The following is a 23,832-nucleotide window of genomic DNA, read 5'->3' as shown; positions in this document are numbered from 1 at the left end:
ATGTGGTCTGTTTTGATCTTGGTGATTCCAAGATGAACATCATTGATCACACATTGGCTGAGACACACGGGACATTTGGAGAGAAAACTGGGGACACGCCCTCTGTTCTGGTAATATACATTACACTACATATTTTGTGCATTATACATCACAAATTGTACATTATGTTCAATTGGTTTTGGTGTGTAGAAAAAATTCTTTGCAGCAGCACTTACGAAGTCCAAGGTTTCAAAAATGGCGGCACAAGTAAAAAAATGTAGTGCGCATGTCGTGACAATGCTGTGGAGGAACAACAGTGGCACCGTGGACACGAGGGTGTATGTGATGAGGCATATGGAGACGTACTTTGGAGAGAAGGAGAAGGATTGAGACTGCGGTCTAACTGCAAAAGGAACGAAGAGCCTGGAATTGTTGCGCATGAAGTTTGCGACGGCGCTGCTAACTTCTCCACACCACTCGAAGACTGAGACCAACCAAACACAGGCCACGAAGCATTGGATGGATAGGCCGCCTAAATTCAGCTTTGAAAAGTGGGTCGAGAATTATGGGCTCGAGTGAACTAGATGGTTTTTTATTTGGATATGAACTAGATGTTTTTTTTATGATGGGAAGGGTGAACATCGAATTTGTGGGTTCGAATGCTTTGGATATCTTGAAATGTTTTCGATTTCTTGGTACTAAATGTTTTGGATACTCCTGAACTAGGTGATTTAGAATGTTTTGGATATGTAGGTACTAAATGTTTGCTCCACAAAACTGGTAATTGCTTCAGATAACTTAATAATTACAAAATATTGCCTAATAATGTACAATATACAGGGAATAATGTATAACATAACTATCGAACATATTAATGTTATACATTGTGCAAACTACAATGCATATAACTATACAAATAATGTAAATAAATTGATTTATAATGCAATTTTCCGTGATGTTAATGAAGTGACATACCAGTGCATATAACAAATAATGTAACACTTATACATGCATAATGTATGTAAATATGCATGTAATGCAAGGTTATTCAAATTATAGAAAATACTGTTTCTCCAAACGACCGGCTCCTGTAATAATTCTGAAAACGAAACAAGTACTCAATTCAATTAATGTAACAAATAGATAACAATAATGCTCAAAAAAACTTTTATAATGAATAATCATTTAAACAATCTAGTTCAAAGTGGGAAGAAATAGACTTAAACACTGAGCATAAAACGCAAAACAAAGAACAATAATGTTGTTATAATGAAAATTAATCAAGATTTCCTCTTTCCCTTAGGCAGCTCATTCTCCGTTTCAAGCTCTTTAAGCATATGACAATTTCTAGAGTCGTGATGGCACAACTCATCGCACGCGTTACACCGTCTAAGGGGCCTAGTAGCATCCTTGATAGCCTTTTCTCTCTTCGAAATCAGACGACTAGCGGAGCTGCTCGCGTGCCCCTTCGTCTTTACCACATTCGGAGGGTGGACCTTGACGACTTCCGGCCTTTCCATTCCATAAAACTGTTCGATCATTCGCCTCTTCTCAGAAGCGGATGGCAAAGGAGTTCCAGCTTGAAGTGAATTACCAAGTTCCTCCAATCCACCTACGAAGAAAACCATAGAACAGTGAGATCCCTTGCTTTGAAACGTTTTTTCTTTCATCAACAACGGACTGTGTAGGTAAATTCTCATCAACATGTCCATGGACAGCCTTAACCAACGGAGTCTTCATCCATCTACTTGCACAGTAGTTATCCAGAATCTTTTTTACTTCATTGTTCTGGAACAAAAAGAAGACATGGTTGCACAGATAGCCCTGCCTACTGAATAGTTTGCAATCACAAGAATATGAGTCGTCAGTCCTATCATGTCTCACAAAGTAGGAATGGCGAAGGCTGTCTCCAAGTTTGTAGGTGTCAACACTGTCTGCAGATGAGAACCCCAAAACGCGGCATCTGTCATTTCCCTCAACAATCTCCTCTTGTATTTTCTTGAACATACTATCTGTGTACAGAGTAGAAGCATGTTTCTCGAAAGGCAGAGTAGTGGCCAATATAGGCAGGGCAGTCGCGTCTTGGTAGTCCAGCTTTGTTCCACTATTCCGCTGAAAATCCACAGCTTGATTGAAATTCAAGTAGAATTCGGCAATGTTGTTGCGTGGCTTGAGAAATTTTTTATAGAAGTTGTTCTCTGACTCATAAATAGAGGTGGTCCTAATCATCGAGCCCATCGGGAAATCTCTAAAGTATGCAGGTATCCATAATTGCCTGTAGTCGTACAATGTCTTCAACCAACCATGGTCTTCCAGGTCGTAACGTTCAAGTACTCCATTCCACTCTTCTTCGAACTCGTCGGGTTCAAGCAGATCCGACCAGACGCAGGCATTGAACTCTTTCTTGAAATCTTCGTCCCGCAACAACCGACCAGGAACTTTATTGGCCAACTTATGCATGATATGCCACATACACCATCTGTGGCGAGTCCCGACAAGAATCTCTTCAATAGCCGATCTCATCCCCAAATCTTGATCTGTAACAATCATCTTCGGAGCAACCCCCATACATTGGACAAAATGTCTAAACAGCCATGCAAAAGCGCCTGTCTTCTTGTTGCTTACCAAACCAGCAGCGAAAGTCACTGGTCGTCCATGATTGTCCTTTCCCGTGAATGGCGCGAAGATCATACAATACCTGCGTAACATAAGCCAACATAATTCAAGAAAAGTACATATGTAATGCATGCAAAATACATTGTAATGCATACAATAATGTACATATTCAAATGTTATAATGCACGACAGGTATACCTATTGGTGTTGTAGGTGGTGTCAAAAGCCACAATATCACCGAACATGTGGTAATTCATCTTCATCAAACCATCACACCAGAACAAAGCAACAAGCTGGTTGCTAGCATTAACCTCGTACTCATATGTGAATGCTTCGGACATCTCCTTCTTCCTAGCCATATCATCCAAAACCATTTGTACGTCAAAACCATGAGCGTATGCTTTGATGTCTCGTGAAGCATTCCTTATATCCCCAACATTGCAGCCAACGAGCTGAAAACCACCGAGAATTTCCTTCAGCACATTAAACGTGAGCGTGGGACCTATGTTAGCCTTTGAACAATCAAGGATAAATTGGTGATGTACGTCGTCCAACTTTCGATTGATTGACATAAACTGCTGATGCTCTGTCCCAACCATGTAATGGTTATGAACTTCGTTAAACTCCTCGACAGTATAACCTGAAACTCCTCCATCGGAGAAGAACTTGAATGAGATACTGGCTTTACAACCACAACGCTTGGATAAACGTCGACGTTTTAACGAAAAACCAGACCGTGCATTTGCTTGGTCATCCTCGCTCGACTTCTTGCTGCCTTCCCTGTTGCATACCACGTTATACCAAGTAATTATACCATCAGTTTTCCTCATTTGTGATTTGTGAGTATCAAAACCAACAGCCCGGGCATACACATCGTAGAACGCGAAACAAAAATCCAGTGATTTGAACTTCTGGCCAACCACAGGCTTCAACTCTTTCGAACACTCAGGTACAACAACCACTGCACACAATCACAAAAAACAAAACTCAGCTAACATAAACATTATGAACCATAAAACTTGCATTATCTATCTAATAATTTACATTATCCAGAACTAAATCTACATTATATGTATCTAATAACACAACACCTAGTTTAATTAACGTGTCTAAACCATAACACAGGCAACATAAAACGTGCATTATCTATCTAATAATGTACATTATATAGTACTAAATCTACATTATTTGTAGCTAGTAACACAACACCCTAGATTAATCAACGTTTCTAAACCATAAACAAGACAAACTAATACTTGGATTATTTATTCACAACTTTACATTATCCAGTAATGAATGAACATTAAGATTAACAAATAATACAACATCCAAGCCGCCCGTCCCTAAACCCTAGCCCATGCAAACTCAATTCTAAACCCTAGGCGACCCCCTTAAGCAAACTCATGCTCCTTGTTAGCGTCAGTTATGGAACTAGATTTAATTAACAGATACAGAATGTTGAAGAAGTTTGCGTTAATATGTGTGATTTGGAAATTAATGAAACGTGAATACAAAAAACTATGACTTCTCTAAAAAAATTACCTTCGTCCATGTTTGAATCATAAGCTTCGTCCATTGTTGAAGAACCACCTTCTTCCATTGTATTAACGATAATATTCCAGGAACACTCCCAAAAATAACGCACAAACGCACAAACTGCATACGATAATTACAACCAAGGCAAGTTTCGCACAAACGCACGATTTGATTTTTAACGAAGAACTAACGTTGAAAGATGAAAGAGAAGAAAGGTTAATTTCACGATGAAAGAGAAGAAAAAATTCTGGGAGAAGAATTAAAAAACCGACGCAATATTCTGTGAGGAGAAAATTTCACCAACATTGTCATTCCCTTAAAAGCCCTTTTCCATTTTTTTAATTAATAAAAAATGCATGATCAGGCCTTAATTTCGGCCATTAGATGATAAGAATGAATGGTTGGGATTAAAAAGGAAAAAGCATATAATATAGGAAAAGTATATGAGTACACCCATATATATATATATTATAGGGTTGTGCTAAAATGACAACACCATTTAATATAACATCATACCACCATTCTAGGCCCTTAGATCTAGAAATCCTAGGCTTATTAAGCTGCCATGTGGCAGCTTATTTTAATTAATTTGAACCCAATTAAAACTCTAAAGGGTAAAATAGTAATTCTCTATTCCTTAAATTGTGTTTTGTGAATTAGACGGCAGAAATTAGACGATTGTGATATTGATCGCGACAATGAATTCTCAATTCATCGCTCGCTGGATTCTTCTTCATCAATTCAGAGTCACGCTCAATTCATCGATGAATTCTCCATCCAGATTCTCAATTTCACGCTGAATTTCACTCTTCGTTTTCTGCAATTGGATTCTCAACATCAACAACTAAGCTGAATTTCACTCTTCAATTTCTGATCCATATTCAGCAATTCAATTTCTCCACAATTCGTTTTCTGCAATTGGATTCCGAATTTTCAATTTCAGTCCTAATTTGAGAACCGAGAAATCTCCAAATCGTTGTCTCTCTTCATAGGTTTCTGAAGATCTATGGGCGACTCGATCATCAATTTTGATTTGGATGTTTTTCCTGAAGGTGAGTAACGACATGTTTAGCTGGAAAAATTATGATGACGAATTGTGATGACGATTATTGATCTTTTGTTTGAAAAATTATGTTTCTGTTTATGTTCAATACTTTTTGAAGAGTAGTTTTCGATGAATACTTGTTTAGTAGAGTATGTTTCTATTTCTGTTCAATATTGGTAGAGGAGTAATGTTCGATTTCATAAAGCATAATGCAGAGTATTAACCTATGATCTCATCGCAATACTCTGTTTCTGGTGATTCTGATTCTGTTTAGTATAGTTTGTAGTAATTGTTGGTTTATGTGTATCACATTGCTGTTCACCTTATCGTTTATTGCAGTCAATTGTATCTGAACTAATTTGCCTCATGTTTTATCTTTTTATCCAGTTGCATGTGTGCCAGCATGCCCCAACGAACTCCGTCCTTATGTTGGTAAGAAATTCCATTCATTAGATGAGGGTATTGCCTTTTATGAAGCTTATGGTCGTGAAACTGGTTTCGATGTGCGTAAACGTGGAATCAAATCTACTAGAGATGTTGTTACGTGGCAATATCTTGTTTGTAACAGAGAGGGATTGAAGGTGGGGATTGAAATGGATGAGATGCATGCACAAGAGGGTTTTATAACCAAACGTAGACGCACATCCAAAAGGTGTGAATGTAGGGCGCGAATATCACTCAAGTATGTATTTGAGGCTGGATTTTTGGGGTATGTTGTTCAAGAATTTGTGGAAGTTCACAATCATAGTATGATTGAACTTCCGTTTAGACGTTACATGCATATTAACCGTAGGTTGGGTGAAGTACACAGGCGATTCATATGGGACTGCACGAAAGCCAATATTGGACCCACCATGACATTCAAATTCTTGAATGAGTTCTTGGGCGGCTATGACACTGTTGGAATCACCGTGGCAGAACTTAGGAATTATGTCCAAGGTCTGAAAACTTATGTTGAAGGTTCTGATGCACAAATGTTGTTAGATGAAATGGCGAGGAAAAAGAAGGCATGTCCTGATTTCACATATCACTATCAGCTTGGGAGTTCAAAAGAGTTGAAAGCGCTTTTCTGGTGCGATGCAATATCTAAGCGGAATTATCAACTGTATGGTGATGTTGTCTCCTTCGACTCCACATACAATACCAATAGGTAATGCCTTGTTCGTTTATATATAAATTCTGCATTCCATGTGTTAGGTTTCTGTTTGGATAACATTGTAGATTAGGACTCTAATATTTGCAGTCTATTGTGTATTATATTGCAGTTTTTGGACTCTAATATTGCAGTCTACCATTTATATGTATGAAACAGGTATTGCATGATATTTTCACCCTTCACGGGCAAGGACAACCATGGAAAGCCAGTCACATTTGGAGCTGCACTCTTATCCAATGAGACCACAGAATCTTATTCATGGCTCTTCAAGCATTTTTTGGAATCCATGGGTCAAGCTCCTAAGATGATTGTTACTGACCAAGATAGAGGTATGAGAGCTGCTATTCGTGATGTTTTGGTGGATACAAAGCATAGATGGTGCATGTGGCACATTATGCTTAAACTTACCGACAAAATTCCAAGGAGATGTCTAGAAAATGAAGAGTTGAAAAAAGAGATCAGTGCTTGTGTGTGGTCTGAGGTACTAGAGCCGGAAGAGTTTGAAGATTCATGGATGGGGATAATGGAGCGTTATGAGCTTCTTCATGTCGAGTGGTTTGTAACAATGTTTGACGATAGAGAGATGTGGGTCCCTGCCTATTTTAGAGACTTTCCCATGGGGTCTCTTATTAGGACGACGTCTGTTTCCGAGTCTGAGAATAGCTTTTATAAAACATTCACCAGACCTCGCTCCAATCTAGTTGAGTTCATCATGAATTTTGATCATGCCTTGGCTGCACAGAGAAATTCTAGCTCGAAGTTAGATTATATGGATTCAACTATTATACCACCGTTCTCCAGTCAGTTGGTATTAGAAAAGCATGCTGCAACAAAGTACACTGATCACATGTTCAAGAGAGTGCAACGTGAGATAGTGGACGCATTGCACCATTGTAGCACTGATGGTTTGTTGAAAGATGATGTGTTAGAGATCTCCACAATAAAGGACAAGTATAGTAAATCTTGGGTTGTTACCTACACGACCAGTGAGGATTCGTATTCCTGTTCTTGCAAATTGTTTGGGAGAGAGGGAATTCTTTGTAGTCATATATTTTTGGTTTTCAAGAACAGGTTTTTGAAGGTTATACCTGATAAGTACTTCCATGTGAGGTGGTTGAAGACTGCCTTAGCTGATGCTATTCGTGGACCAGCTCGATGTTTGACAGATCCTGAACTTTTATCAGATCCAAACCAACAGTCAAAGAATAAAGTTGCTGACATATTTTTCAGTTACATGAAAAAATTTGATGCTGATAGTGCCATCATTGATTTGTTTTCAGCTGGAATTGATGAGCTTGGGAAGAGTCTTATGACAAGAATCCATGAACCATCTTCAGGAGACAAGGATAAGCCAGTTAAAGATTTCTATTTTGCTGAAAAGCCAGCTGTGGTTAGAGTACAACCACCATCAGTTGTGTCCACCAAAGGTTCGAAAAGTGATTCCAAAAGCCGTTTGGTGTCCGCGAAGGAAAAGGCTATAAAGTTGAACAGCAAACCATTGCGTCAGTGTAAAAAATGTGGCGAATTTGGTCACCATGACTCTAGGAACTGTGGTCGACAAAAGGGAAAATAAAATTGTTAGTTCATTTTTACATTATCAGGTTGCAGTCTTATACAGAAGATATTGCAGTATTAGGGTAGATATATTGCAGTCTAATGAAACGATTGCAGACACACTATTTTCTTCTTTCTATTCCTTCATTACTATTAATTTTATACTATTGTTTCCAAGTTGCCTTTTATTCCATTAAATAGTCTAACTTCAATCTTTTTTAATTACAAAATTTTACAGTACTATATTGCAGTCTTATTCAATGAATATTGCTGTGTTACCACAACAATGTTGCAGTTTACATATTATTGTTACAATTGTTCTTTCTGATGTAGTTTAATAGAACGAGAGTATAGCTAGGTGGTACACAACCTTAAAGTCAGTATTCTCTACAACCAAAGCATAATTAGCTTTCAAGTGCTAGGAAAACATCACATGACTTTAAAGAAATGTTCACTCAAATTCCATTAATTTCATTCACTAGATGATTCTTTTAAGTTTCTTTTATGCAAAGTCATGACATTTACACTGCAATAATTTCCCAATAGAACTCCCTGCTCTAACTGAATCTCAGATTTCAAATCAAAATAGGTCCTAAACACTTTGTTACACCCAGAAACTAATATGATCTGTATTTAATCTGAAGCATGCAAGCATATTATGAGTAACTGCCATCAAAACAATTATGGATTTAAGTCAGTTACATTGTCTACCCCAAAATAAAACTATAAAACTAAATGTTTCAGCACAAGTTCATTCAAACATCCAAGACTTCATGGCAAACATCCAAAACTTCATTGTTGCAGCAGCCTTAGGCCCTATTTTCATTGTGAGGCATGCCAAGATGGTTTGTTCTTGTACTCCGCTACCATATTCTCCACATCAATCGGTCTTGTCTTTTTTGCCTCTGTATACTGATGTGAGGCAAGTCTTGACACACACCTAAAGGCCCTATTGTTGTTGTTATACAGCATTGCTGTACAATATTTGGCTCGAAGAAGCTGCAGAGGCCTTGATTGTTTGTTTGTCAGATCACATTTCCAGTCAGTGACCTTCATGCCCATATAAGTCTCCATATGGCGCATTGCATACAGGCCACAATCTGTAGTGTCTTCTTTAGCACTCCATTTCATTTCTAGAACCTTCACAGTTGCTTTTTGGAGCATGCGACCGTAGCTAGCACAACCATACTTTTCCAGAGTGTAGACAAAGAAATCTATCTGCAATTTATTAAATAAGCATTGTCAAGCTGATGATATTTGCATATTTATATACTGTATATTGCAGAATAACATATATAACATTGCTTGCTTACCAGCCTATAGACTTGGTCGCCATATCTAACCCCAACATCAGCTTCTTCTGATCTAACATTATCTATCACGCTGATTGTTGCTTTCAAGAAATCAAAACAAACCACATAGTAGTGGTCGTTTGCATATATAGGGAAAAAAACCTGGTGCATAATAATGAGCATATTTAATTGCATTCCACTAAGAAACATATTGTAGTTCAATGTATTGATAGTTTATTACCAGACTGTAATTTTCCCATTTGAAGTTTTGGATATACTTGAGCTCATCAATGATTCTTTCATGAAAGACCTCCTTTGTCTGATCATTGCTCCAATCAGTCTTTGGGTCCACAACTGTACCACTCTGCAGCCAAAGAAAATAAGAATTAGGACAACCATACGAGAAGTCTAATATGCATTAAGTGTTTGAGACATACGGAGGTGAAAGTAGACAGAAACAATCTGCTGGGTGATGTACGGGACTTGAAATTTTCATTCAAATTTAAGTAACAACTCCACCCATCTATGACTGCAACATGGATCCTTGCATATGGCAGCATTGACATTAGTTGAGCATGAGTAATTTTGAAGTTGTTGATGTTGAATACAATCAGCTCCCTGTTACAAAATGTAGGATGTTATCATTCTGTACAATTATTGAATAAATACTTGGTATTAAAAACAATTTTATACGAAAACGTACGTGGCATTGATTTCAGTACTCATCATCCAAAAATACAGTTCCCTCTCATCCCCCGTCAGTTTGTTTGACATTGTAACTGCACGCACAGCATAAGGAGATTTGATCGCATCACTTACTTTATGTTTTGTCTTGTTACGGGTGTAGATTGTTTTTTGTCCCTGTTGGAAATTACAGCAAACAATATTAAAATTATTAAACTTAAGAATGCATAGTATAATTTGGCAAGATGCATTATATACATGTTCCTCCTTTTCTTTGGAAGGATCATTCACATTTGATGCAGCATCAGCCTTTTGCGTGTCCTTTGAAGCTGCAGTTTTCACTCCTTGTGGAGGCTTCAAAGGTTCTTCACAGACATTCTACAATAGCCACAAACACAAATGCATTATAATGTGAAATATATAATATACTAATCTGCAACAATTCAAACTGTGTTATGCAATGTATATCATACCTCTGCAGGAGCCGATGTACTATCAGTTTTATCCTTTGAAGGCTCATTTGTTGCAGCAGCTGCAGCTGGGCTCGATGGGCACGTAGCCTGTGAAGGCTCCTTCCTTGCTTCAGTTGCATCACCCATCTTTTCCTTTCCACGACTTTGATCTGCAACAGGTGATTTCTCACCTCTCGACTGGCCACCTTGTGCTTGCACATTCTGCATATCCATAAAACCATCATTATGAACAATCTCCAATTGCAAAAGTGTAGTGAAATTTCAAATACAATATATATAAACCACATATTGTTATCAATAAGAAAAACTTACTTGACTGTCATCATCATCAAACAGATTCCAATTAGGCATATAATTTTCCAATTCAATTTTTTTATCTAGAGCACTCATCATTTTTTCGATTGCTGCCAGCCAGTCAGGATTCTGCAGATCCTCGTCATCCAAATTTTGAGCAAGTGTTTCAACTTGATCTTTTGTTTTCATCCGTCTCATCTCTCTCTTTCCATTAGTCAGCATTATCAACCCCGCTGCAGATGCTACCTTAAAACTATTCATTCCACGTATGTGCTCTGGTGGTGCATGTAACGTAGCAGCAAACTTGAATATTCCATCAGCCAAAAGATTTCCAGCACGATAGACATCAGCAGTAAATTTCCTTGCTTCTATTTCCTCGTTGTGTTGCTGCTTTGTTTCTGCTGAAGTTGAAGGACCGGCCATATCATTCACCTCATCCAAGATTTGTTGCTCTTGCGCTCGGATTAATGCTTTGTCATCATCAACAAGTTGTTGTGGCATTCTGTCATCATAATAACCCAGCCCAAATCCACCAGCATTGATCTCTAGGGCTTCTCTTGCTTTTAACGCCTCCAACTCCCACATGTTAATTGATGGAAAACGTCGTTCAACTGTTCTTATTCCTACTATCATCCTGTCCACATAACATCCCTGACATACAGAAGCATAAAAAACTTTAGTATATGCATTTTTTTAAATTTTTTTAAAGAAAGTTACACTTACAATAAGGAAAACTATTGGACCAGTGTAGTATCTGCTAGAGGAGTTCAGCCATCTGTTATGCACATCTAACAGAACATTGATGACGTATTCACACCAATTGTATTCATGGATGATTGACAAATCATCCAAGATATGTAGGATCTTTGGGATAACAGGTCCATCTGCTGGGGTCTCTATAAAACAGTATTCCATGAGCACCAAGAACAGTCTCTTGAATTGGTCACCACCATCTACCTCATTCAACATCAGTATGGCAATGTCATCAACATATATATTTTTCCTTGGTTTTTTAAGAGACTTTGCAACGGCTTCCATCCACGACAAATCATGCTTCCGGAGTTTCCGTTCAATACGATTTTTTCCTTTAGGAAGGCCAAGCGTCAGATGCACATCAACTTCGTCGATGTGCCTGCATTCTGTCCCTGGCCCTCCTATAGGTAACCCACAAGCAATGGGATTGAAGTATGATGCAACCCAGAATCCCAGTTTTGGAGGTATGAAATTTAACTTGAAATTCAGAAGTGCCCCAAACCCCAGGTCAATTATATCCCTTTTTTGCTTTCCATTTAGATACTCCATGGTATTTCCAAATATTTCTGGCTTTAATCTGAATAGCAGGGCATTCACACCCTTGTTTAATCTTATCAAAACTACAAAAAAAAAAAAAAAAATTCAATACTACATTATTATAAATGATGGACTGCAATATAGAACAACAAATACTGCAAGATGATGATGCATTATTCTAAATGATGCACTGCAATGTATAACAAGCAATACAGCAATATATACCATTAAATAAAGCAATATAGCATGCAAAACAACAAGATGATGCATTATCCTAAATGGTGCACTGCAATCTATAACAAACAAGACTGCATTATTTTAAATGTTGCACTGCAATGTATAAGAAGTAACATAACAATATGACATAAATTATCTTATTTGTTGGTCCCTCATTTTAACTAGTAGAATGATAAGTATCTAATCATGTCATGATTTAGGTATGAATTATCAATAATTGCTATAACTAATATCACTTGAAACAGAATTTAAAATTAGCAAAAGTTCATTTAATCTATACAGTAAACACTGTTATCTATTTTGTTACTTGCACTAACACATATATAGACTAATTTTGTCAGACAAAGATCTGTCATATAATCCAAATCAATTGTGTAAATATTGAAAACTCCAAGATCATGATGCAGTATTCTAAATGGACTATTGCAATATATATCAAATAAGACTGCATTATTATAAATGACCCACTGCAATATATAACAAGTAATACTGCAAGATTTTTCACAATACCTTCACCTCCAGGTCCTCTTATTTCTTCATTCGTGTTTATTCTCGTGCTTGTTTCAGCTTCCACTTCTTCCTCATTCATATTTTCATGATTACTTCTAGTTTCAGCTTCACTTGTATCCCCTCTAGATTCTTCCTCTTCTACCTGTGATCTTGTTCTTTTTCTTGCCATTTAAATTTGTCTTTACACTGCATTAAACCAATAACATCCAAATCATCCACAAAATGAATCATGCAGTAACATAACCTCTTTATACATTAATACAAGCAAATCACTAACTAAGCAAATCACCAAATCAGCAATCCACTTCGAGTTCAACAATACTTAATTCAATAGACAAAAAATCACAATAGTCTGTCACAACGTGTAAAAAACCCTCATACATGGAGCAAATAGCTATAGAATTTCGAAAATCACCAAAAACAGACTAAAACCTCAGATCGAAACATTAAACAAGGCATCAATTGAATGAATAATACACATATATAAATCTGCATTCACAACAAAGTAACATTCTGGAAACCTATTTCGTTCAACCCTAAACGGAATCCAATTAACATACCTTGTGAACTATTTTCACCGATTACTTGTTATAGGCGTTCGGAATTCCAGAAATTAGCCCTAATTTGCGCGATTCACGGTGTAGTCGTGGCTGGAAATTGAAGTTACACGGTATAGAGGCGGAGGCGGTAGGATTTATAGGTGGAGGCGACGGGATTTAGAGTTGGAGGCGGCGGGATCTAGAGGTGGAGGCGGCGGGATGAGATTTTGATCGGAGATTTGGAGATTTGGCGATCTAGAGGTGCAGTCGGGGAGAGAGAGAAGAGTTGGGGAGAGAGAGAGGCGAATTTGGAGAATGGAGGCGAATTTGGGGGTAACCCTAATTTGAATCTGATTGAAATGACTAAAATGACCCGGACTGCAATTCGGTATACACTAGACAGCAATCTCAATTCTGTTCACGAAATTAAATCTTGAGCGTTGGATTTCCGGATCTAAGGGTGGATATTGGTGGTATGATGTTATTTTAACTATAGTGGCACCCTAGTGCACCCCTATATATATATGATCTTGTTAGGTTGAGATTATTTACCTTAATTGAGAAATGAGATGCAATATGGGCCACTAATCTATAAGATTCATGTAATGTCAACAGATAACACATTATGTCAACAAAAGGGTATAATTGTAATTTCATTAATAAAAGGCAGAAAACATAAAAATATATTTCAAACCATTTTCTAAAATCTTCTCTAAAACTATCGCTAAAAACCTACAAATCTTCATACAAATCTTCATAAAATCGAAGACCTTCAAAATCGAAGACCTGCAAATCTCGCTGAAAATCTGCTGATCTTCAAATTTCAATTCGTAGACCTTCAAAATCGAAGAGCAAAATCGAACAGTTTTGTGCAATGACGATAGAAAAGCAAAATCGAAGACAATCGGCTGAAGCGACGATTGTAGCTGAATCGGCTGAAGCAACGATCGAAGAGAATCGACATTCCAAATCGGCGGTGGTTGAAGCGACTTCTTCAGGTTGATGAATTTTCAAAATCGTCGTTCATCCGAAAATTGAAGAATTTTTGAACAACAGACGACTAATTCGATGGAGTTTGGTTGAATCTGAAGTTTTTAGGTTGATTTTATCGACTTCGATTCTGTTTTTATGCTTTATTTGTTGATGCCCAGTCAAATTTGTTCCTAATCAGTTTTTTTTTTTTTTTTGCTTTTTCATTTTTAGGTTCGAGTACACTTCATAATCAAAGTCTAAGGTGTTATCTGATGGATTCTTCATCTTATTCAGAGTCGACGTCGATGAATGTTGAAGGTATTTTGGTTTGATTTTCATTAACATGACTTTTTTGTACTTTGTTGGTGAATTATACTCTGTTGACATAAATGCAGATTTGCTGACATTCTATGTAGAATTTATTGATATCATGTATACTCTTTGTTGCTATCATGATAATTTCTTGTTCACATAAATGCAAATCTGTTGATATTTGAATTGATGTGCATTCCTACTGACTTCTAATTTGTTTGTCATTCCAGTGGTAGACATGCTCCATTATATTACAGAGATTCTGTGTTGAACTAGGCTAAAGTTTTATTGAAAGCACGAAATGTGAATATTCTGTATTGAAATATTTATTGCAGAACTTCACAAGAAGGAGACATGTGAAGCTGTCACCATGATTAAAACACCACCTATGGTAATTGTTGGTGTCGTTGGGTATGTGAAGACTCCTCGTAGTCTTCGCTGCCTAAATACAGTTTGGGCTTAGCACTTGAGTGAGGAGGTAAAGAGAAGTTTCTACTAGAAGTGGTGCAAGTCAATGAAGAAGGCATTTTCCAAATACTCGAAGAAGCTGGAGACTGACGAGGGGAAGAAACACACCCAGGCACAGCTGGAGAAATTGAAGAAATATTCTTGCGTCATTCGTGTCCTGGCTCACACTAAGGTATAAACTAATTTCCTTTTTTTGAAATTTTATCACTAATTATTTTTTTCATCAAATTTGACTATAAGTTTAAAGTTTTCTATTGCTATTGTACAGATAAGAAAAATGAAGGGATTGAAGCAAAAGAAGGCACACATGATGGAGATACAAGTGAATGGTGGGACTATAGCACAAAAGGTTGATTTTGCATATGGTTTCTTTGAGAAATAGGTCCCCATTGATGCTGTTTTCCAGATGGATGAGATGATTGACATTATTGGTGTCACAAAGGGCAAAGGGTACGAAGGTGTGGTTACACGTTGGGGAGTCACCCGGCTTCCCGGCAAAACCCACAGGGGACTTCGTAAGGTCGTCTGTATTGGTGCAAGACATCCTGCTAGAGTTTCCTTCACTGTTGCTAGGGCTGGACAGAATGGATACCAACATCGAACTGAACTGAATAAGAAGATCTATAAGCTTGGCAAGGTTGGGAAAGAAGAACACACATCCTCTACTGAGTTTGACAGGTTCCAACACTAGCATCTTTGCAATTTGCATTATATATACTTCCATCTGTCAATTCTTTCCATTGAAATTGATCATATCAGTTTAAACAAATAACGATTTGTTAGTTTGTGAATGAACAGATCCAAGTACAATCTAATGTATGGAAATACTATGTTTTTCTTGTTTATCTAATGACTTGTATGTTGATTGATTGCAGGACTGAGAAAGATATTACACCAATAGGTGGATTCCCTCACTATGGTGTAGTAAAGGATGATTACTTGATGATCAAATGCGGGTGTGTGGGTCCTAAGAAAAGTGTTGTGACTCTTCGTCAATCTCTCCTCAAACAGACATCTCGTGTTGCCCTCGAGGAGATTAAGCTGAAGTTTGTGGATACCTCATCCAAGTTTGGACATGGATGTTTCCAGACCACTGAGGAGAAGCTGAAGTATTATGGTCGGGTCAAGGCATAAATTATTTACTGGAAAGTAATTACATTATTTGACATCTAATGGTTGGCTCATTTTTGCACTAGTCTTGGACAGCTTAGTTTTTTCTCAACTTGTTTTTCGTGATAATTTGTGAGAGTTGCATTGTTGTATTGAGTTGTAATCTTCTGATTGATTTTTCATTCTTTCCAATTGTTTTTTTAACCCAATTGTCTCGTAGATTTTTCAACTTTGCATGTTGTGGCACATGACATAAAGAAATAAGGTAGCAGGAATGAGTCAAGTTGGGCTGGAAACAAATGTCATTGAATCATATCAACTTTACATAAGAATACAAAATTTTCAAATATCAAATTATTACAAAATAGTCAAAAGCCCCTGTTGTTGTGTTTGTGGGTGGAGGAAGGGGTTATGAATAGGGTTGAGAGTCCATGGTAGGGTTGCAGATTCACTGGAGAAGCTAATGGCTTGTATGTGCAGTTGACATGGCTTGTATGTGCAGTTGACATGACTTGTATGTGCAGTTGATACGATATGGCTTGTACGTGTAGTTGACATGGCTTGTACGTGTAGTTGACATGGTTTGAAAGTGTAGTTGACATGGCTTATAATTATTGTTGACATGACTTGTACGTGTAGTTGACATGGCTTGAAAGTGCAGTCGACATGACTTATAATTGTTGACATGGCTTGTACGTGTAGTTGACATGGCTTGTACGTGTAGCTGACATATTATATACCATAGTTGACATGACTTGTATGTGGAGTTGAGACGATATGTACTGTAGTTGACATGACTTATATGTGCAGTTGACATGATATGGCTTGTACGTGTAGTTGACATGGCTTGTATATGTTGACATGACTTATAATTGTTGTTGACATGGCTTGTACGTGTAGTTCACATGAGTTGTACGTATAGTTGACATGATTTGAAAGTGTAGTTGACATGACTTGTATTAAAATAACACTTATAATTCACATTTTAATACGGAGAATATCAAATGTCAACAACTCGTATTAAAATGTCAACAACTAAAAAATAAAACTTATAATTTACATATCAATACCGAGAATATTAAATGTCAACAATTCGTATTAAAATATCAACAACTAAAAAATAACACTTATAATCCACAATTTAATACCGAGAATATCAAATGTCAACGGCTCATATTAAAATGTCAACAACTAAAAAATAACACTTATAAATAGCCAGAATATCAAATATCAACGCTTGTATTAAAATGTCAACAACTAAAAAATAACAGTTATAAATAGCCAGAATATCAAATGTCAACAGCTCGTATTAAAATGTCAACAACTAAAAACTAACACTTATAATTTCATATCAATAGCCAGAATATCAAATGTCAACAACTCTATTAAAATGTCAACAACTAACAAATAACACTTATAACATATCAATAGCCAGAATATCAAATGTCAACAGTTCGTATTAAAATATCAACAACTAAAAAATAACACTTATAATTACATATCAATAGCTAGAATATCAAATGTCAACAACTCTATTAAAATGTCAACAACTAACAAATAACACTTATAATTCACATATCAATAGCCAGAATATTAAATGTTAACAACTAAAAAATAACACTTATAATTCACATATCAATAGCCAGAATATCAAATATCAACATCTCGTATTAAAATGTCAACAACTAAAAAATAACACTTATAATTCACATATCAATAGGCAGAATATCAAATGTCAACAACTCTTATTAAAATGTCAACAACTAAAATAACACTTATAATTCATATATCACTAGCCAGAATATCAAATGTCAATAATTTATAGCAAAATGTCAACAGCTTTCACCGACGACGACTTCTATTGGCGTGCAATCAAGAAACTGCAATTAGAGTTGAAAGACTAAACAAAACTGAACAATGTTTGTATAAAATAAACCTTGTTTGGCTACCAACAATGGTCAGTAAAGCACCACTAATTCACAAACAGAATCATCATCTACTCTACTCATACCCTCAGAATCTGTAGCTTGTTCGAAAACGCAATCGCCACCCAATCCGGCTGCGAAGACGACCACTGCAGCTGCTCAATCTCTGCCCCGGCAGTGTACGCCACAATCGGGTCCAATCCGCCCTCCACCGGCTGCCCCATCGACAAGAGGTCCCAAATCAAAGCCTGCGAATCATCTCCCACCGTGCAAATGTGGCAGGAGCTATGCGGCGCCCACGCAATCGCACTCACACCGACCTGATGCCGCTGCAGCTCCACCACCAACAGCGTTGGGAAGATTCGAATTGAACCGAATATGAAGTGTACTCCTATTTCTCCTACGAATTGAACCTTCACTCATAGGCAAACGCAACAAGATTTCTTGAAATCTGAACAACTGCATAAAAAATTCAATTCAGCCAAACAAAAATTAATAAACAAAGAAGAAATTTGCAGAAAGATCAAAGCAACAACAACTGGTATATCCAAACGAATAAAGAAGCCTCAGATCTAGGAAATTTATGCAGAAACAAAACCTCTCTTTACTGTAGAAGTATTCAATTGAAAACATAGGATACCTTCAACAATCAAAATCAGTGAGACAGGTCTGAAATTGAGAACAGTTGTTGCTGATGAAATTGGCATATAGTTAGATGGATTTAGTTCCTTCTAATCATGAAGATCATCAACACCACATTATCATCATGGTAATTGATTGAAGTAAACAATTAATTAAACTCCTAATTCATCGATTTGAGATTCAATGTACCACAAGAGTTATTCCTCGCTAGATTGGAGATGACAACAGCACGATCGAGTGGGCGATGGTGGAGCTCCTCCGCCACCCGGTGGCGAAGGACGAGCTCCGCCGCATCGTCGGAGAAGGCAACGGATTCGAGGAAGCGCGGATCGACGATTTGTCGTACCTGCAGGCGGTGGTGATGGAGACATTGCGGCGGAGAAGGAGCCAGCCTCGGTTTCATCGTCGGAAGAATCGGTCAGGCCAGAGCAGGTGAAGAAGCGGCCGATTGCGTACAGATAGACGGAGAAGAAGCGAAGATTAGATTTTCATGAATTGACGAAAAGGAGAAACTGAGAGATGAAGACGACGCTGGTGAACGAGAGCAGTGTTTGACGGCGATCAGCAACAGCGATATGGCGGCGGCAATCGCCATTGTCGTCGGCGAAATTGGAGGGATGAAGATGAAGATGGAGGGCGATTGGTGGTAGCGATTTGGAAAAAAAAGGAATTTTGAGAAGAGGAGAGATGGACGTGAATTACCATTATGCCTTTTCATCATATTAAATTAATCTAAAAATATTTATTATGTGGCAAAATCTGGACCACTCATTTAATAAAAATGAGTGACTGATATTGCATCTCATTTCTCAAGCCTAAATAATCTCAATTGATCACAATCCTATCATGTCAACTATTGTTATTGACATAATTTATACGTAAAATGTTGTTGTTGACATTAATTATATAAATCGTTGACATGAAAATGTTTATTCTTGACATGAATTATATAGCTCGTTGAAATAATAACGTTTGTTGTTGACATGAGTTATATAGGTCGTTGACATAAATTTTATGAAAAATGTTGTTGACATAAATTATAAGTAAAACATTGTTGTTGACATGAATTATATGTAAAAAATATCTGTAAAAATGTTGTTGTTGACATTATAGTTGACATAAATAACGTTTGTTGTTGACATCGTAGTTGACATAAATAACGTTTGTTGTTGACATCGTAGTTGACATAATGTCTCTGTAGTTGACATCGTGCGATAATGATAATTATACCCCCTAGTTGACATAAATAACGTTTGCTATTGTTAGTTGTTGACATTTTAATACGAGTTTTTGACATTCGACATTCTCGGTATTGATATGTAAATTATAAGTGTTATTTGTTAGTTGTTGACATTTTAATACGAGTTGTTGACATTCGATATTCTCGATATTGATATGTGAATAGTAAGTGTTATTTGTTAGTTGTTGACATTTTAATACGAGTTGTTGACATTCGATATTCTCGATATTGATATGCGAATTGTAAGTGTTATTTGTTAGTTGTTTACATTTTAATACGAGTTGTTGACATTCGATATTCTCGGTATTGATATGTGAATTGTAAGTGTTATTTTTTAGTTGTTGACATTTTAATACGAGTTGTTGACATTAGATATTCTCGATATTGATATGTGAATTATAAGTGTTATTTTTTAGTTGTTGACATTTTAATAAGTGTTATTTTATTGAATGTTGAAGATTTGAAGATTTGAATGTTGAGGATTGAAGATTTGAATGTTGAAGATTTGAAGATTTGAAGATTTGAATGTTGAAGATTTGAAGATTTGAATATTTGAATGTTGAAGATTTGAAGATTTGAATATTTGAATGTTGAAGATTTGAAGACTTTGCAGCTAGAGTTTTAGAGAGGATTTTAGATAATGATTTCAAATACAATTTAATGAAAAGACAATTATACCCCGTGTTGACATAATGTGATAGCTGTTGACATTAAGTTAATCTTGTGAATTAGTGGCTGAGATTGCATCTCATTTCTCAATTATGCCCAAAAATCTCATCCTAACAAGACCATATATATATATATATATAGGGATGTATTCAAATCCTTTTCACATCTTTTGTCCTTTTTCCTTCTTAATCCTAGCCCCACGATTTTGTCATCTGACGGTTAGATTAATGCCACGTGTCATTTAATAATGCACATTTTCATTCTAATAATGCACAGCGGCTAATAATGCAACATTATAGACTAATAATGCACATTTTCATTCTAATAATGCACAACGGCTAATAATGCAACATTATAGACTAATAATGCATTGATCACAACCATCCAATTCAAGGATCCAAGGGCTGAGATTAAGAAGGAAATAGGACACTTAGGGTGCAAAGGAGCCTAACGCACCCTATATATATATATTTGTTCACCAAAATTATATGTACTTCAGCTAGATCAAGTGGCTGACATTTCAGTCTTTCGTTGGAGAGATCCGAGTTCGAATCTATGAAGGGCGTTAATTCTTGCACAATTTAGTTCTCATGCATATACTAACACTTCCTTTTTTTCAAATAGATACACTTTGCAATAATAAATTTTGTTAACACTTACTAATTCCAAATTGCACACTTTTGCAATAGTTATTCTCTTAATAGCTATTGTATTTATTATTAATGTTATTTAATATAAATCATTTTAAAAATTTTGGTTATTATAAAAAACAATACATACATAGTACTTAGTTGACATTATAAATATTCATAACAATCTCGTTATAAATATTCATAACAATCTCGATGTTACTCTTAACGACAATGATCATATGTATTTTTAAATATTGTCATCACCCTTTTATTATTTGTCATTCACTATAATCAACTCCTACTATATATCTCACAGCTTTCTTACCACTGATACTACAACTACTTGCATTGAGGTAAATATTAAAAAATAATAGTAATTTGAAATCATCAGATTCGAAATTTTGCGCCCACCACCAGGATAGTTTTGTTTTCAAAGTATGCTATTCTAATAAAATTTATATACAAAGTATATTTTTATGATGAACATGATGAGTCAAAGAACACAACAAAAGAAGTATACCAGAAGCGCGATCGTTCGCCGAGATCGATGGCACTACGTATGTACGTTCGGGCATAGTAATTTCCGGGGCTGTGCGCAAACGGGCGAGATAAAAAATAATTAAAAGATAAAAAGAATATCCATATAATGAAATGATGTTAGATAAGGAAGCACAAATAAGCGATAATAATGAAATGGAAGCAAAAGGTGGTTGTGGGGCTCAAAGAGTAGACGTGGCGGCGTGATAGAAGGGGAGGGTCACATGGGTTCTAGGGATTCATGTGACCGCATGTGCTCTTCGCCTCTTTATGAACTCCCGTGGACCCAACCGCCTCCCTATCCGGTTCCCCTTTCATTTCCCGTTTCGTAATTACTCCCTCATAGACCATAGTTTATTTCATTTCCATTTCAGTCTGCCTGTTATGTCATTTCATTTTTTTATATTTTTAATAGTAAATCTTATATTTAACTAATTCATTCCTACTCATATTTTATTATAAAATTAATATATAAAAATAAGATTCACATTGCACTAATTTTTTCAACTCAGTTTTCATTATATTTCTTAGAATCATGTCCAGTCAAAATGTGACAAACTATGTGAGACGGAGGAAGTACTTTAGATAAAGTTGTTGAGTATGAAAAAGCAGAATGAAAGGTGATTGAATATTTTAATGACGCGAGAGGAGAAATTAATTTGTTAACATCTTGAGTAAGATAAATTTAAAAATAAATATGGACATTTTGAATAGGGCGAAAAAATAATACTCCCTCCGTTTGATAGAAATAAATTATTTGGGGTTGACACGAATTTTAATATATAATTGGTAAAATAGTAAAATAAGAGCAAAGGAGAAAAAATAGTTATAATTGTGTAGTAGATGGTTTGGACGAACTAAAAAAAGACAATGAGTCATGTTCGTTAAGATGAATGAAGTATCATTTTAGCATTATGAGATATCCACGAAAATAGTTCAATTTCTTAAACAATTTTTTTTTTTTATATACTTTTCTCATTTTTTCTCCTCTCTTTCTCTTACATATCTATTTATTCTCCATGTCTCTTAATTTATTCACATTTTTATGCTCTTCTCTCTTGATTGACCAATATTTTTTTGGTTAAAACTCGTGGATTAACGGGAGATGGGTAATTAATCTAAAACAAAATCCGTGATCAGGGTATTATAAGTAGGCCCCACACCCGTTGGCATTTGACATTTTCTCCCCAACTCCCATTTTAACACCACTTCTTCCTCTTTCCCATTCCCTCACCTCACCACCACACCATGAATACCTCCCAAGACCTCTCCTCCTCCACCGCCACCGCCACCTCCACCTCCATCGCCTGCCGATGTAGGAAGAGGAGGAGCAAGAGGAGAAGAGATGAAAATCCGGATGAGGTGGATAAGAAGATAGTGGCGCTGCAGAAAATAATTCCCGGCGGCGAGAGGCTGGCGGTGGATGAGCTCTTTCAAGAGACGGCGGAGTATATATTTGCGTTGGAGAGCCAAGTCGAGGCATTGAGGTTTCTTGCTGCCTTCCTTCAAACTTCCCACAGCACAAACAGGAAGCTCGGTGCTTGATTTTTTTTGCTCCTTTTTTTCTTAAATTCTTTTTTTCTCTTTTTTTTTCATATTGGTCTATCTGTCCATCCCTCCTTTTTATGTATGGAATTTCATTAGGCCAAAAATATAAATAAATAATGGTTTATCACACTGAATTATAATAGTCGGTTTAGATATAGTACGTCATGATAGGAGGAGGAAAACGAATTTTGGTGTATATGGTTTTCAAGAATAATAGTAATATACTCCTACACAATTTTGGAGTACTACTTAGTCTCTATGTCCCTGAAAAATACTCCTACACTATTTTATCATTTTGATTTTGAGTCATTTCCATAAGTTAAATTAAGTTCAAATATATAACTTTTTTAACTAGTATATACCACTAATAATATAAATTCCGTAATTCAAAATAATATTCCATTACCTATTTTCTCTCTCTTTTTATACCTTTTTTTAATCTCTCTTTTATTTACTAATTACGTATTAAAATTTATGCAATATGTTAATTTGTCTACTTTTTTTTGGAATAAGAGAGTAGCATACTTTTCATGAGTAGATGCATCTACTCATAAAAAGTAAATGCTACTACT

General features: G+C 36.3%; 3 protein-coding genes and 1 pseudogene across 3 annotated transcripts; 3 read left to right on the top strand and 1 right to left on the bottom strand.

The window, feature by feature from the left end:
* Positions 1 to 1,259: 1,259 nt before the first annotated feature.
* Positions 1,260 to 4,195, bottom strand: LOC125209530 (protein FAR1-RELATED SEQUENCE 5-like). Its single transcript, XM_048109129.1, has 4 exons — positions 4,138 to 4,195; positions 2,794 to 3,556; positions 1,728 to 2,677; positions 1,260 to 1,591 (listed from the first exon to the last, which is right to left on the bottom strand). Exons 1-4 carry the CDS (start codon positions 4,193 to 4,195, stop codon positions 1,260 to 1,262), a joined length of 2,103 nt encoding a protein of 700 aa, XP_047965086.1.
* Positions 4,196 to 5,137: 942 nt separating this feature from the next.
* LOC125209529 (protein FAR1-RELATED SEQUENCE 5-like) lies at positions 5,138 to 7,905 on the top strand. Its single transcript, XM_048109128.1, has 3 exons — positions 5,138 to 5,183; positions 5,564 to 6,326; positions 6,489 to 7,905. The coding sequence occupies exons 1-3, from the start codon at positions 5,138 to 5,140 to the stop codon at positions 7,903 to 7,905; spliced, it is 2,226 nt and encodes a 741-aa protein (XP_047965085.1).
* Positions 7,906 to 14,862: 6,957 nt separating this feature from the next.
* Positions 14,863 to 16,091, top strand: LOC125216529 (annotated as a pseudogene).
* A 6,798-nt stretch (positions 16,092 to 22,889) lies between these two features.
* Positions 22,890 to 23,387, top strand: LOC125210747 (transcription factor PAR2-like). Its single transcript, XM_048110330.1, has one exon. The coding sequence runs from the start codon at positions 22,961 to 22,963 to the stop codon at positions 23,255 to 23,257; it is 297 nt and encodes a 98-aa protein (XP_047966287.1). The 5' UTR covers positions 22,890 to 22,960; the 3' UTR covers positions 23,258 to 23,387.
* Positions 23,388 to 23,832: the final 445 nt, after the last annotated feature.

Source organism: Salvia hispanica, chromosome 3 (assembly GCF_023119035.1).
Source record: "Salvia hispanica cultivar TCC Black 2014 chromosome 3, UniMelb_Shisp_WGS_1.0, whole genome shotgun sequence".
In the NCBI taxonomy this organism is placed as follows: Eukaryota; Viridiplantae; Streptophyta; class Magnoliopsida; order Lamiales; family Lamiaceae; genus Salvia; species Salvia hispanica.
This window is presented reverse-complemented; position numbering and strand designations above follow the sequence as displayed.

What these genes read in the sequence shown, in the direction of transcription:
- LOC125209530 (XM_048109129.1), bottom strand. Translation starts at nt 4,195, where the DNA reads ATGGAAGAAGGTGGTTCTTCAACAATGGACGAAGCTTATGATTCAAAC. An exon ending in ACCACCTACAACACCAATAG is followed by an intron (nt 2,678 to 2,793) that starts GTATACCTGTCG and finishes TATGTTACGCAG; the next exon opens with GTATTGTATGATCTTCGCGC. An exon ending in TCTGGATAACTACTGTGCAA is followed by an intron (nt 1,592 to 1,727) that starts GTAGATGGATGA and finishes TTTTCTTCGTAG; the next exon opens with GTGGATTGGAGGAACTTGGT.
- LOC125209529 (XM_048109128.1), top strand. Translation starts at nt 5,138, where the DNA reads ATGGGCGACTCGATCATCAATTTTGATTTGGATGTTTTTCCTGAAG. An exon ending in TTTGGATGTTTTTCCTGAAG is followed by an intron (nt 5,184 to 5,563) that starts GTGAGTAACGAC and finishes CTTTTTATCCAG; the next exon opens with TTGCATGTGTGCCAGCATGC. An exon ending in TCCACATACAATACCAATAG is followed by an intron (nt 6,327 to 6,488) that starts GTAATGCCTTGT and finishes TGTATGAAACAG; the next exon opens with GTATTGCATGATATTTTCAC.
- LOC125210747 (XM_048110330.1), top strand. Translation starts at nt 22,961, where the DNA reads ATGAATACCTCCCAAGACCTCTCCTCCTCCACCGCCACCGCCACCTCC.